Here is a 15,285-nt window from a genome sequence, read left to right as displayed (position 1 = left end):
AAGTGGTTGATTTTGTTTGTTTTAAAACATGAAAACCTAGAAACAGAAATTGTAAGATAAAGTGGGTCACAAAACCCTAACAGAAAACTGGCAAGTGACATTAAAAAGCATGATCTGCTGGTCATGATGAGAGGATATCGTAATGGGATGCATATGGCAACGTAACGGTCAAACCTCATAACTGCCAGTACAAATATCTCACAGTTCACAAAGGCAACATATAAATACAGTTGAGTTACACAGGCATGGAAGAAAATGGTTTGATCTCCAATAAGATAGGCCTTGATGACAGTACACAGAGTGGTAGTTGCATACAACATGTCCAGAAGGGAGAGAATAACAAGGAAGAAGTACATGGGTGTGTGAAGTTTGGGATCTGAACAGACTAGTAAGGAAGCTGTTAGGTTTCCAGAAAGGATGAGAACAAAAATCAAAAAAATAATAAGTGACAAAGTTTTCTGCCATAGTTGATGTTCTGATACACCCATGAGAATAAAAAAAGGTACCAAGCTATTATTCTTCATTTCTGTGGGATTAAAGAGAACCCACTGCTACAATTGGGATAATAGTAATCATAAATAATATGATGTAGATTTTGTTTTATTTTTTTTAAACTATTTAATAGATACTTTTAACTATTTACACCATTCGTACATTTAAGTTTTCTGTCTTTCATTACAGTTAATGTAGGTAATATAAGTAATACAAATAAAATCCATACCTCTTTCATCAATATTAGAATATTTGGCATTAGTACTACTCTAAACATATTATAATAATTGAATACACATAATAAAATGTAATTTAAAATGCTGATTTCTAAACACTACAATTTTGTAAATATTGCATCTATAAATGTTTCAAACAGAGAGAGAAAGAAAGAGAGCAGGATGGGGGGGGTAATGAAAAAAGGAACAGAGAGGGATAGAGAGAGTGGCCGAGAGAGGGAGAGGAGGATGGATGGATGGGGGGAAGATAGTGTGGGGATACAGATGGGGGGGTTAGAGAGACAGAAAGAGATATAAGTGGATAACCTTCTGTTATTGTCACCAACAGAAAAAAAGCCTGGAGAAATACAGTGCAATATGGCCACTACCCTTCCACAAAAATAAAACAAAATCATGGTGTTCCAAAGGAAGAACACAAAACAAATCAAGAGTTTTTCCTTCTTGGTGAATCTAATATCTACCTCAGCCTAGGAGTATACCAGTCAGGAAGTTTCAAACCAACCATAAAGGCCTTGAAAGACAAGGCATACAGAACCTTTAACTCCTTCTGGAGATGGCTTTACCACTTAAACCACGGGTAGGAGTCTAGCCTAAAATTTGTCATCAACATAATCCTCCTTTATGGCAGTGAAATATGGGGCCCTGTCACCTACCCACACCAACCCAAGTGGGACTCCAGCTCAACACAAATATTCAATTTGAAAGTCTATTGGAACATGTCCAACAGTGCTTGATGGCAGAGCTGGGCAGATTCCCTTTTCTGCTTGCAGTACAGAAAAAGGCTAACATACTGGGACCACTTACAAAACAGCGGTTTCAAATCACCGTGTTTACTGACCAACAAGGACCGTGCACCCTGCAAAAACTCATCAGTGCCTTGTTATCTAAAAATGCTCCCAGAAATTCGGCCTGCAAAAATCTCAGATAAAGGACATAATGAAGAATTCCAAAACTTTATTAGAGATTGGAGACAAGAAATAACAAATGCACAGAAACTAACTACCTACCAGTCACTACAGACAGATTACATACTGGCTCCTTACCTGGAGAAGCTACAAGACTCCAAAGACAGGCAGATCCTGAGACTATAAAGTCTAATGGCCCACAGCCTGAAAATCAAATCATGGCTGCACAGAGAGACCTACAGACCCAGGGAGAGGAGAATGTGAGAGTGATGCAACCAGGGGACCCTGAGTGATGACAGCCACATTCTGCTCTGGTGCCCCAGATACAGATGTGAGAAACACTGACTTCCAGAAACTCTCTGCTCTCGTCCCAGATTTTCCATGTATAGAAGGGAAGAGAAAACTCGACATTCTACTGGAAGAAATGAAGCTGATGGTAAAAAGTTACACAATATGTTTCAGCAGGGGTGCTCAACCTGTGGCCCTTGTAGCCTTTTTATGTGGCCCTCAACCTTAAACTGAATGCTTTGGTGTGCTTTCAGAAAGTGCTCATGAAGTGCTCTTCCCCCTACAATCCTAGCCAAGTGGTCATGGGGGTCTGCAGGGGGAATCTGGAAGCCTCCCTTATAAGTAGCCCTCCAGATATAGCCCCCTCTATGTAAGGTAGTCCTTAAAAAAAAAAAAATCCCACAGTGTAAATCTATTGTCAATCACATCGTCCAATGATGCAGATTATCTTCAATCATCACTTCCTATAAAACCACTTTACAGGGAGCGTGGTCTGGACACAAATGAAGATGGATGCTTGACCTTACTGCTCTCACACTCTGCCATCCATTTTCCTGCTCTGGAGGGAGACAAGCACCTTGAAGATGGGTAAATCTGATTGGAACCCGTTCTCCTCACACTCCCGCTAACCCCAGGACACTGGCACACAACTCAGCCACAACATACCTGAGATCTTCTGATCTCAATCACGGAAAGCAGAATCCTCCTCACAGGCCTTAGGTGACTCTGCCAGACCCACGAGCAGGAGCTTGAAAAGACCCTCTGGCACCCAGCCATCCTCAACACCCCCACCTGCAGCTAAAGCCCTTAGTCTGTATGACTTCCAAGTAGTAGCAGTGGACATCAAGGAAAAGTTGTCAGTAGCAATTTTGGATCTCCTTCTAGACATCCAGGCAGTAGCATCTAGGCTGCAAGACATATGTTGCCATCTAGAAGATTTCGATAACGGGCCATCAACATAACCTAAGAGTCAGAGGAATTCCTAAATCAATTGAGACAGGGCAACTAGCCCAAGCTCTGCTAGCCATCTTTAACAACCTTCTTGGCAGGCCTCTGGATGTATTTATAGATAGGGAGCATTTCCACTGTGCTCTAAGGCTTAAGGGCAGAGATACTGACCCCCTAGGTACATTATCTGCTGTATAGTAAAAATCTAGCTTAAAGGAGAAATCTTACGTAGAGCCATAACCAGAGGGTGCATATTATAGCACCGCTCTGAAATTTAGCTGTCCCAAGATCTATCTCAGATCACCCTACAATAGCGCAAAGACCTTGGGCCCTTGCTGTAACATCTCAGAAAAAAAAGAAATACCATATAAATGGAAGTTCCCCTGCTGCTTATCAGTGGGCTCACCTGCCCAGACAGCACAACTAAGGGTACCAGAGTATCTATGGGGGGTTCTGGTAGAGCTTCCAGACTGGTATAGTGATCTCCGCCTCCCTGCATAATTCCCAACAGAACCAATGGAGGCACCAGTGATATCGCAAATCATTTTGCACAATATTATTCAAAGGTACCTTCTAATGCATCTAAACCCAAGTACAAAAAGTTGTATTTTGCAGCTTACCATTAGTTTTCCTTTTACAGGCTTTTGTTTGTTATATTTTCAACAGGTAATCCTGCAAATAGCACACTACTTGTCTGTTCTGTCTCCAGCAAATTTAGCCGACATTATTAAATTTGGCCACTAGATGGAGCCGGTAATACAGTTACTGTTTAGATAAGAATTAAGAGTTAATAAAAATTCCCATAATTCTCAAAGAAAGGAAACAGATGCATCTTGGGATCTCAAACTCCATCTTAAACACTGGGCGAAAAGGAGCCAGCTATCAGAGCACATGTTGGACTGGAACTTACAACTCTTTGCACCCCTAAAGGCAGCATCACTGGTAGGCTTGGACTTTCTGCAATCTATAGCCTAACTATTCATTGTGTTTTCTGTATATTTTTACATTGATTATATGTACATCTTATCTCTTTTTTCCTAATAGTTTCACCACACTCTGTTTTGTTAATAAAGCTTCAAGATTACATTCAGACTGGCTTATTGCAGAATAGGAGGGTTTATCTGCATGGCAAGTTAAACACAGGGAAATGAGTAGCAAGGACAGAACACTGTCCAAGGGTCACAACACCCACTCATATTGTATCTTTGGAGAGAGGTATGGTTTTCACCCTAAGTTTCTCTCCTGATTTAAACTACAAACACCTTTTTATTTACAGGAAGTTATAAGGACACCGCATTTCTAGAAAGATCAACAGATATTGTTATTCTTGTGTTTGGATTTACTTAAAAAGTGAGTAAAAATAAAAACTGAGAAATAAATAAAAGAATATTCTCATGTTTTTTTTGTTTACTGTTTGAAAGCAACAATCATTTTTTTTTAAAAGTTTGGGTCTGTAACACGAACTTAAGTCTGACTTGGACAGTATGTTGTTTCTGCAAATTCTAGTGAACACAATAGCCCTTACACATGACATAGCACAATTCTTGGCCTTACCCCACCAACAATCGAAACATTAAAAAAAAGCATGATTTAATCAGGAATATTCAGTAAGTTAAATCATTATTGCCAAGTAAACCCGTGCATAATGAAACTGATACATTTGGTTTTGGGCATGAGGGCTTTAATGACCTTTGGTGAAAAAGGGTTAAACAAGTAAATTTGTATTTTATTTTTGTTCCTACACTCTGCTTATGATAATGTTAAGTGCAATGTGTTTATTAAAATATTCTGCCAAATAAAAGCTGTATATATGGCCTGAATTCTAGGATTGTAAATATTTTATCATGCAAAGTGGCTAAAACATGAACATTTTAATAATAGCATTTTAACACCTTTTATCCTTTGATTTTTTTTTTTAAAGAATCATTATCATTTTAAGTATCAGTATCAATCAGAGGCGGACTGACAACTCATGGGGCCCCCAGGCAATAGGAGATCATGGGTCCCCTGTGTCCTCGCCCACACTCAAACCACACCCAAAAGAGCCTATGAAAGGTACCAGGGGCATCTCATGGGGCCCCCTACTGACCCCGGGCCCTCGGGCAGTGCCCGCGTTCTTGAATGGTCAGTCCGCCCCTGGTATCAATTTGAAATATCCTTAAATAATACAGATCCCATTTCACCAGCTGGTTAGTGCAGCAACAATATTACCTAATCATAGATACCTTTTACACAGGAAACAAAGGTGCTCATGTGTAGTTTTCTAGCATAAGACAAGACTTGTCCAATGCTGCAAAAATAAATAAATGTATTAATTAATAAACATAAGCCCAGAATAAAAAAAAAATTTTTTTTAGCAAAATATGTTTTCTGTAAAATATTTTGGTTCTACTGTGTGATAAAGTAAATAGGTACCTGCATGATCAGTGCTTTTAACGGCTCTACAATTACCCCGTGGTCTAAATTTATTATCTGTTAAATAGAGAACATGCTCTCCAGGGCGACAGATAACTCAGGAGGCCAAGAGATAATCCTCCACAGTTGCACAAAATATGTAAGATCTATTTTTAAAAGTGGAAAAACTGTACCCACTATTATCAATCAAATTGTTTGTTTTTCCAGATCTTTCCAGAAGATGAAAAATGAATATAATTGGTTACAATGGGACAATTTTACATTTTTCTAAGGTCCACAAAGAGAACTGGACAGTGCCAGCTCACTGAATATCTAATAGGTATATTTCTATATTTACATCATTTTGTTAAGAGACAAAGCAGGAAATATGCATGAATTAGATTGATATACTGAATATATTTTTTATTTTTTCCCAAAACATACACTATAAGATAAAATCAGTGTTCCTGTAAACCTTGACCCACTATGAATCCAGTTTCACTGGGAGTTATTTACTAAAACTTGAGATTGCAAAGTTTGGTGCAACTCTGCATAGAAACCAGTCAACTTTATTGTCAAAGCTTAATTTAAAAAGCTGACGTTAGAAGTTGAATGGCTGCCAAGCACAGCTGCACCAGCTTTAGTAAATCTACAGTGTCTATCAGAGTCTATGTTGTGGAGCCCAATTGCTTTTGGCAGCTCTCATTTCTCCAAAAAGGAAAAATTTTGGAAAAAGACTGGCCATACACTATACAATTTTCTGCCCAATTTCCTTTAGATTTGCCTTCAACTATGTAGTGCAAGAGCCTGCCTAATTAGATACAATTGAAAGTGTTGTTAGGTTTGACTTCCTATTATATGGTTTAATGTAAATCTAAACCAAAAATCTCAAGAAAATTGTATAATGTATGGCCAGCCTTAGAAAAGACAAGAGCACCACTCCAATGTAATTGGAGTCCATAAATATTTATTTCATCATAAAAATCCTGGGATAACAACAAATCACACTTTTAGGACAAATGCACACTGATCATAAGAAAGTTGCTTTTACAGACATTTAGGCTTTTTTTTCAGCCTCTAAACACACTTCAGTGTTGTGGTTATGCACAAATAGACATTTACAGGCTTATTAGAAGAGGAGCGTTCAGAGGGTGAAAAAAACCATCATCAGTGCATTCCGGTAAGGAGCACACACTGAAAAAACACTGAATACGTCTAAACGCGTGATAATGTTCAAAGCGCTCCTAAACACTAGGCATGTTTAGTGCTTGAGCATTCATTTCTTCCAATGGCTATAATGAATTAAAGTTTTGGCCAGTGGAATGAACACCTAAATACTTGGTACGCCTAAATGCATTTGCAAAATGCCACTTTAGGTGCATTTTTTTGAGCAGCTTTTCTCCTGGCAGAAGTAAAAAACCTTCAGAGGAGCTGGCCAAGCACAGAGTGTGCAGGAGGACATAGGGTAGTACAATACAACTTTTATCAGGTCTTATTTAAATTTTAAAATTTTAAAAAGTGACATTGACGAAATTCACTAAAATCGCATAGTTAAACTTTACTGTATGAAAGCATTTCACATACATTTTGTCCCTAGTGTTTTGTCCTGTGCCCTGCCTGCATTTTTACCGTTCTTTCTGCCTGGAAACTGAGAAACGTCCATGGCGTCCAAAAAGCGTCCCTTTAGATCAAAATCGGTTTTAGACCAGCTAGAGAACAGCGATAGTAAATTAGAACCACTTGCAGAATTGAGTGATAATGATTCGTGGGGGAAATTCATCATCAGACACTGAAAACGATTTTGCGACTAAGCTCAGTGATGTGCGAACTTGGCGCTATATTTCAAATTTCAGTGTTTTTGGTTTAATTATATTATTGAATTAAATTTATTATTATTATACTATTAATTTTTATAATTATTTATTATATGATAATTTTTGATTTCGTGTCAAATTTTATCATACCTGGGATGTTTACTAGACTCTTGTTCGGACAGATTTCAGTGAGTTATTCCTAAAAATTACAGGCCTACAATAAAAAAACCCACTTATTTTCATGCAAAAAAATGTACCGCTTTGAGCACAGAAATATTGACATAATCAGACCGCTAGGGAGGTTAAGAAGCCTCAGCTGGTTAGTGAGCTCATCAAACTGGATTTTTAGTATGAATTTTTTTTTTTCTGGACTCTAATGGATTGATTTATTATATTAAGTCAAGTCGGTTATTGAGAATACTCAATCATATGAAAGGATAACAAAACCCAGCATTTTTGCTTGTGCATGACTGAATAATGCAGAGCTTCACCTTACTCAGTAGGCTCTTGCCCTGGAGCAAATTCTCCTGTAAAATGAACAGCTTATTTGTCTTTCATAAATAAACCTCTAAATATAATTTGCTTTAATTTTTTGATGAATTTGTTGGCATATGTAAGTATTGGGATGCAATCCTTATGTGCAGGGCTTTGATTACGTGGTGAATGTGTGTGGGCATGCATTGGCTATCCACCATAGGTCCTAAAGAAAATGACTCGACTCGTCTCTTCTCTCGGCAAGACGACAGGAGCGTTTGTTGCTCAGCCCAGTATAGGCAGCAGCTACTGCAGGTCACCCATCATCCTGTGATATGTACAAGGGTATATACAGTACATAGTGAGTAGGGGCTGTTGAGCTTACAGCAATATTAAACCCCCCAAAAAAATGTAATATATTGCAACTTACCAATTCTTAGATGTAATGGCTGCATTAATTTTCTGTTTTAGTATTTTTTCCTTTATTTTCACTTGTTGGCCTGGTCAGTAAGTCTATTAATTTTTAACATACTAAGCTCTGCATAGTGGTAGTTGGTAGTTTGAAACAAACCATTTAACACTGACAGGTGTGATCACAATGGCCAGCTTTTATTAATTTATGTCAAACTTTTATCTCAGAAGAATAACAACAAAATCTGTGGCTGTAACTGCTTAAAAAGTGTTAGTTCATATTTAATTTATTAGTCCATCTAAATCTTCTAATGCATCTAACACCACCTTCTCCTGAGATTGACAATGCTGCTATCCAAAGGTATCCCTGTTGCTCCTCCATCCAGAGTGGAGACACCAGAAGACAAGTGTGTTACAGTCTAGATTACCAAGTGAAAATGAAGAAAAAAAGCCACCATATATAGGGATTGGTAAACTGCAATATATTACATTCCTATTTTGTGGATTTAGTACAGGTTTACACTGTTTCAAAGTATAGTTATCATTAAAAAAAAAAGTTGAGATCACAAGAGTAGTTTATTTTTATTTTTCACCAGTCGCCAGAAGGCCATTTTCACATCTTTGTTTTTCAAACTGTAGATCAATGGATTTAACAGGGGAGTTAGTGATGTATAAAACAATAAGAATATCTTATCAGAGTCCAATGCGAATGCTGAGGTGGGTCTCACATACAAACAAAGTGTTGGCACAATGAGCAGAGCCACAACAGTGATATGAGAGGAACATGTGTAGAAAGCTTTCCATCTGCCAGTACTAGAACGAATCCTAAAAATAGCTTGGACTATGTAGCTGTAGGATGCAATGATAAAGGAGAAGGGCAGGAACCCAACAAACGCTGACTCTGCATATATCAAATGTTCCATAATAGAAGCACCATGGCAGAAAAGCTTCATAATACTCATAAGATCACAGAAGAAGAGGTTGATATAAGTAGACTTGAAGCAATAGATGTGGTAAATTATAAAAACAGAAGGAAGAACTTCCAGAAATGACATAATCCAACACAGCATTGTCATAAGTGTACACAGCTTTTTGTTCATGATCATAACATACCGTAGAGGCAAACAAATAGCAACATAACGATCATAACTCATGGCAGTTAGAATCAAAAACTCACAGCAGAGGAAAGCAACATAGAAATACATTTGAGTAAGACAAGCTGAAAAGGAAATCTGTTTATTCTTGGAAACATACACATCCAGTGTCTTATGCATTGTTACTGTACTGTAACACATATCTACGATGGATAGATGAGATAAGAAGTAATACATTGGTGTGTGCAGTTGTTGATCTCTGCATATTAGTAGTAAAATGGTTGAGTTTGCACCGATGATGGTTACATAAAGGAAAAGAACTAGGAAGAAGATAGGAGCTTGCAGTTGTGGCAAGTCAGTAATTCCTCCTATGATAAAATAGTTCTGCCAGGTAAGATTTTTCTCTTCCATCGGGGGAGTGCAGATAACTGAAATAGTAATGTAATTAGTTGTAAGAACTTTTAATGTCCATTAATGACAGACACATTGGCCCTGATTCATTAGGTTCTTCTTTTCTACACAAACAGAAAATATAATGGCCAGTCTAGATCAGAATTTGTTTGGCATGGTTGGTCATGGTTGGGGTTTAACTTGTAGAGTTGCAACTTTATTATAGCAGGGAAGGACTGGGCTCAAATACATTCTTCACCTAGACCAGTATGAATAAGACCAGTGAACTAGTGTTCTGAGTGGAGATGCTTAACTACTTAAACATTGACCTGCAGTTGGACCTGCAGTTAACGACACTTGCTAGGCAATAAATAGATCCCTGCTCACCACTCAGACCTCCAATCACAGCATATGGTAGAGGAAACTTCCTGCACCAGTTTCTTTTGTGGCTCTGAGATGTTATGTGAAAGGTTTGTCACAAAAACCTATGGCCTTTAAGAACACCAGTCGATGTATATGACATCCAAGCAAACATTTCCTCTAGGTAGGTTAATTGCAAGGTGAAGATTGGCAAGATCAAGTCAAGCACTGGAAGCTCATACTGTATATTAGAACTGCAGACTTGTACCCAGCAATGAGCATTTTATTTTAGTAATTTCACCCCAACATATACTGCATGTGTGAGTCCTTTCCAGGTCAGTGAGGTACAAATCTGAGTACTCTTAAAGTAAGCAATATGAGCCTTGATTGCTTGCTTATTAGAACTGACACCTTTTAATTATTGCGTCCTGTGTTCAGTTCAGAAGCATCAAGTTTACATCAGTCTACATTGGTGCTGCAAAAATCTTCCTAAAAAATGAAATATTATATATAGGATGTGTTATACATTAATAATCTATGCACAGAAATAATGTTTTTTAGAACATTAAAAAGTGTTACTAATCCCAGGCCCTGCATTCACTATATCTGGTCTCCCACAGTACACAGAACATGAAAAAGCAATTATTTTAGTAAATATAAACTGCTAAATACCTTTTCTCAACAGCAGTTTGAGCAGTCTTGTGACTTCTATCAGTGTTCAGCAGAGCACTGGTTAAAGCTTGTAGGAGGAGTTTTCATTTTGATCTAGGAGGATGCAGGACCTGGCCTCTGTCTGGACAGTACTGATTGGTCCTGTGCTGATCACATGCACTCTCCCAAGAAAAAAAAACCTCTCTAGCAATACACTCTAAACTGAACATGTGCAGAATGGCTATGGTTCAGTCTGTCTTACCAGGAGATAAGACTTGGACATTTGAACAACAGGAGGAGCAGAGAAGACAGGATCAAACTGCCTTTTTACACAATGCAGAGGATTAACCCCTTAGGTTACACAATGAGTATAAGTATGCTTTACTACATATACAGACTGATTTTACTGTTGTGGGTTTAGAAACACTTTAACACACAATGAAACATGCAATTATTATATGCATATTTAAAATTCATTGAGAAAACTATACATTTAGAGACACTGTCACTTTACCCAACTAAGTGATAGAGCCTCCTGATACCCTGCCCCTCTAGGCTAACCAATCTGTGTTCCTTTTGCCACCTCCATGTTCCATTGGAGACTTTTCACTACAGTTCGATTGTTGAGGCTTCCAGGAATAGGGGAGCAAGTGACTAATTGAACAACTACCTGGCCTGAAAACAATCAAATGTGTTTGTGTTTTGGGGAGGGGTGGTATGGCAGTGATGTCATCCACCCAGGTAAGCTCCAACATAATCCAAAAATGAAGCTTACCAAGATGAATTTCTGCAAGAAGAAAGCAGCAAGGAGAATGTGGATTGGTAAGTGAATAATCAATAATCCTCATATCATCCTTACAGCTCCTTTGATTTTTAATAGTTTTTGTTAGCTAAAACAGTTGTATTGAACTTAAAAAGTTGTGCATAAGTATAAAAGTAGATATATGCTTACAATTCCAGTACTGGTATAAAAAAAGATACAATTATGTTTCATAAATAAAGAACTAGAATACTATTATGTTTCATAAATAAAGAACTGGAATACTGACAGTCTCTTGTGTTTTGTCACATACATACATTCTAAAACACATTGCCAAGAAGTTCACATGGAATAGAGTAGAATTACAACAGGGGGCCCACATTTTATGGAATTTTAGGGGACAGTTCCTATAACCATGTATACATTTTTCATAAGAGATTATATGATTAACCTCCTTGGCGGTATTCCCGAGTGTAGCTCGGGGTAACATTTCAGTACCAAAAGCGGTAACCCCGAGCTACACTCGGGAATACCATGCGGCGCTGCTCCGGCATGTGTTCTTCACTTACCTTACCCAGTGCTCCCACGATGTGTCCCCTGCAGCGTCCCCGGCCATCTCCTCCGGCCGATGCCGGCATCCGGCTTCTGTGTCCTGTCCCTGTGACGTCGGGACGTACGGGCGCCGCCGCCTGCGGCGGCGGGAAATTTAAAAATTTTAAAAAATGTCATTTTTTTTTTTTTCATTTTACACAGTAAAACATTGCTGTTTCAACCTATTTCACATACATATTGTCCCTAGTGCTTTGTCCTGTGCCCTGCCTGCATTTTTACTGTTCTTTCTGCCTGGAAACTGAGAAATGTCCATGGCGTCCAAAAAGTGTCCCTTTAGGTCAAAAGCGGTTTAGATCAGCTAGAGAACAGTGATAGTAAATCAGAACCACTTACAGAATTGAGTGATAATGATTCGTGGGGGAAATTCGTCATCAGAAACTGAAAACGATTTTGCGACTGAGCTCAGCAATGTGCGAACTTGGCGCTCTATTTCACATTTCAGTGTTTTTGGTTTGATTATATTATTGAATTAAATTTTTTATTATTTTTATATTATTTTTATGATTATTTATTAAATTATAATTTATGATTTTGTGTTTCAAATTTTATCCTACCCGGGATGTTTACTAGACTCTTGTTTGGACAGATTTCAGTGAGTTTTTCCTAAAAATTACAGCCTACAATAAAAAAAATACATATTTCCATGCAAAAAAATGGTACCGCTTTCAGCACCAAAAATCTGAAATAATCATACCGCCAGGGAGGTTAACCAATGATTTCCACTGGTGACTTATGAAGGTAGATAGTCTCTTATGAAAAAGTTATATATGTGAATAGGAACGTTACCCTGAAATTCCATAAAATTCAAGACCTATGGTGTAATTCTACTCTCAATTTAAGTATGGTGTGATGGCCCCAGCCCTACAGTTATTACTACAGTAGGGGAGGATGGACTCATCTAGCTATGCTATGGCTTTTTGAGTCACAAATAGTTTCTTGCATGTATTTTCTAATGTATTGTGGCCTATATTTTTCATCTAGTATACCATTCAAACTTTAGATGTACAGGGAAGAAGTTGGAGTAAGGTTGTAAACACAGCATTGCGTCCATTACATCAAATACAGCTGGGGGTGGCCATATGTACATTTCGTGCAGTTGAACAGGAGATAGATATGTTTGGTGTAAAATATACAACTGTAGGAATCTGTTTTTAACTTTTGGTGAAACCAAATTATGAGGGGCGCATATATCATCCCATTCCTCTGTAGACATAGTATTTGAAAAGGTCTGCCATTTAATCTTAATAGCTAGCGGATGTTTACCATATGTAGTGTGTAGCAAGTGGAAATGAGAATGGATATTAATCCTTTGCGGCCTTTGAGTGGATATTATCCCTTAAAGACTATAATTTTCCTTTTAGTGGGTATTCAGATATAGGTTCATTTTAGTGCCTGAATTGTGCCTCCAAGCCATTTTGCAGTTTTTGGAATCTATAGAATAAATTAATGGTAAGTTATGACTTGTCTGTAATTGCATGAATGGGTACATCATTCCCTATGCCTGCAAGAGTTTCAACACCAGGGGCGGACTGACCATTTGGAAACTCGGGCATGGCCCAAGGGCCCAGGGTCAGTAGAGGGCCCCATGAGATGCCCCTGGTACCTTTTTGCTAGGCTTTTTTGAGTTTTGGCAAGGACACAGGGGCCCCATGAGTTGTCAGGGAGCCCGGGAGCCCCATGAGTTGTCAGTCCGCCCCTGTTCAACACATAGACTTTCCATAATACAGGATTTGGAAATGCACTAAAGTTTGCTAATATAGTGTTGTCCAATAAGAATGAGTTTTATGAGAAGTCTTAGGAATGAAGTAAGGTGTTTAAACTCAATCCACTGATCTGCCCAGTTTCAGGATGGATAGGTGGTGCTTGCCAGAGAACAACTTTGGTGCCTCCAGGAATATGACTTTTTTTGTCTCATGAACATGTGCCAAGTGTTCTTGCAAATTATGGGGAACTATGGGGACGATGAATGTGATTAGGTTTTTAGCTGTCCTACAAAGTAATAAAAACATATCTGATAGGGCCATACCAGCTTCATTATTAGGCCTTTGTAGCGTTGCTAATTTCAAGTTATGTTTCTTGAAGGATTTTAGTACGGACATATATTTAAGTATATAGATACATTTTGGCAAAAAGATAAGTTTAATAAAGTTGATTCTGCCTGCAACAGACATGGGCCATGTAGAGCACACTTGCATTGATGGATCAATGTTCTGTAAGAAGATTGCCTTGGGTGGGCCCTTTGTAATTACAACCATGGTGAGAAGAGACTGTGGTAGTGGAAATGACATGGCTTGCAATAAAAAGCCTGCCTGCTTTCAGTATGTGACAGTGGAACTTTAGTTTCACTTTAAAAGAGGGACAATGGGTAAACAAGGCTGTTAACTGGTATATTCGATCTTGAGTGTATGTTGAAAAAATAATCCATTTTTGAAATATTGGGCAAAAATCAAAGCATTCAAGCATGTAAAAGGGACCATTTGACAAAGTCAAAAACCTTGGCAGTGTCTAAAGATCTCAAACCACATGCCTCTAGATTGTATCTGGACAGCTGAGCCACATGTTATTTGGTAGTTTTATGAGTATCTTTTAGTAAAGTAAGAGGAGAACCAGGGAAGAACAGAGTCTTGGAGGCCAAGGTAGTGAAGTTGTAGTTCTTATCAAAGGCAGCAGAAAGGTCTAATAGTAAGAGGACTGAGTAGTAAGCGAGCTTTAGAAGGGCAGTTTCTGTGGAGTGTGTGGCTGAAAGCCAGACAGTGAAGGGTTGAGAAGGTTGTTATCAGTGAGGTAGCAGCTGATATGGTTATGGACTAGGCATTCTAAGGTGGAGGTAAGTAAGAGCAAGAGGCTGTTCAGATTGGTGGGGATTAGTGAAAGCTTTTTAAGTATAGGGGTGACCAGTGCATGTTTTAGGGGAGGAGAAGATGTCAGTAGACACTGAGAGATTGAAGATGTGGGTACAATAGCATAGAACAGAGAAAGAGAGTAACAAGAGTGGACACAGCAGATGATAGATCAGTGTATCAGGCCGCTGTCAGCACCATTAAATCACAGCAGATCACAATGGAAGGCTTCCCAATGGAAGGCTTCCATTCATACCATTCATTGTGTTGATCTCTGTGATTGGTCACAGTGATCACAAGGCACAGACAGGGCTAATCACAGCCCATTTGTACCATTTGATTAGCTGTGGCCAATCACAACGAATCACAATAGTACACACTGAATAAACTGATTTCCTTCAGAATAAATGGTTGTTTACAACAGTGATTGTCACTATTATCACTAGCAATTATAGTTTACAGTATTTAACAAATATTTTTGGCTTCATCAGTAACAAAATTTTCAGAAATAATAATTATTACATTATTTCATTTTCTTATTGTATGCAATTGTAATGTTTGGTTTGCTCCTTTTCACTTACAAAAAAAAAAGAAATAAATTAATAGTGAGATATGT

General features: G+C 38.3%; 1 protein-coding gene across 1 annotated transcript; it reads right to left on the bottom strand.

Moving 5' to 3' along the window:
• Window positions 1-8,525: 8,525 nt before the first annotated feature.
• LOC149460274 (olfactory receptor 8D1-like) lies at window positions 8,526-9,467 on the bottom strand. Its single transcript, XM_089679927.1, has one exon. It carries the CDS (start codon window positions 9,465-9,467, stop codon window positions 8,526-8,528), a length of 942 nt encoding a protein of 313 aa, XP_089536053.1.
• Window positions 9,468-15,285: the final 5,818 nt, after the last annotated feature.

This window comes from Staurois parvus, unplaced genomic scaffold, assembly GCF_062004578.1.
Source record: "Staurois parvus isolate SC_StPar_1 unplaced genomic scaffold, SC_StPar_1.0 ptg000232l, whole genome shotgun sequence".
NCBI classification, from domain to species: Eukaryota; Metazoa; Chordata; class Amphibia; order Anura; family Ranidae; genus Staurois; species Staurois parvus.
The sequence above is the reverse complement of the archived record's forward strand: the minus strand, read 5'-3'. Positions and strand labels throughout refer to the sequence as shown.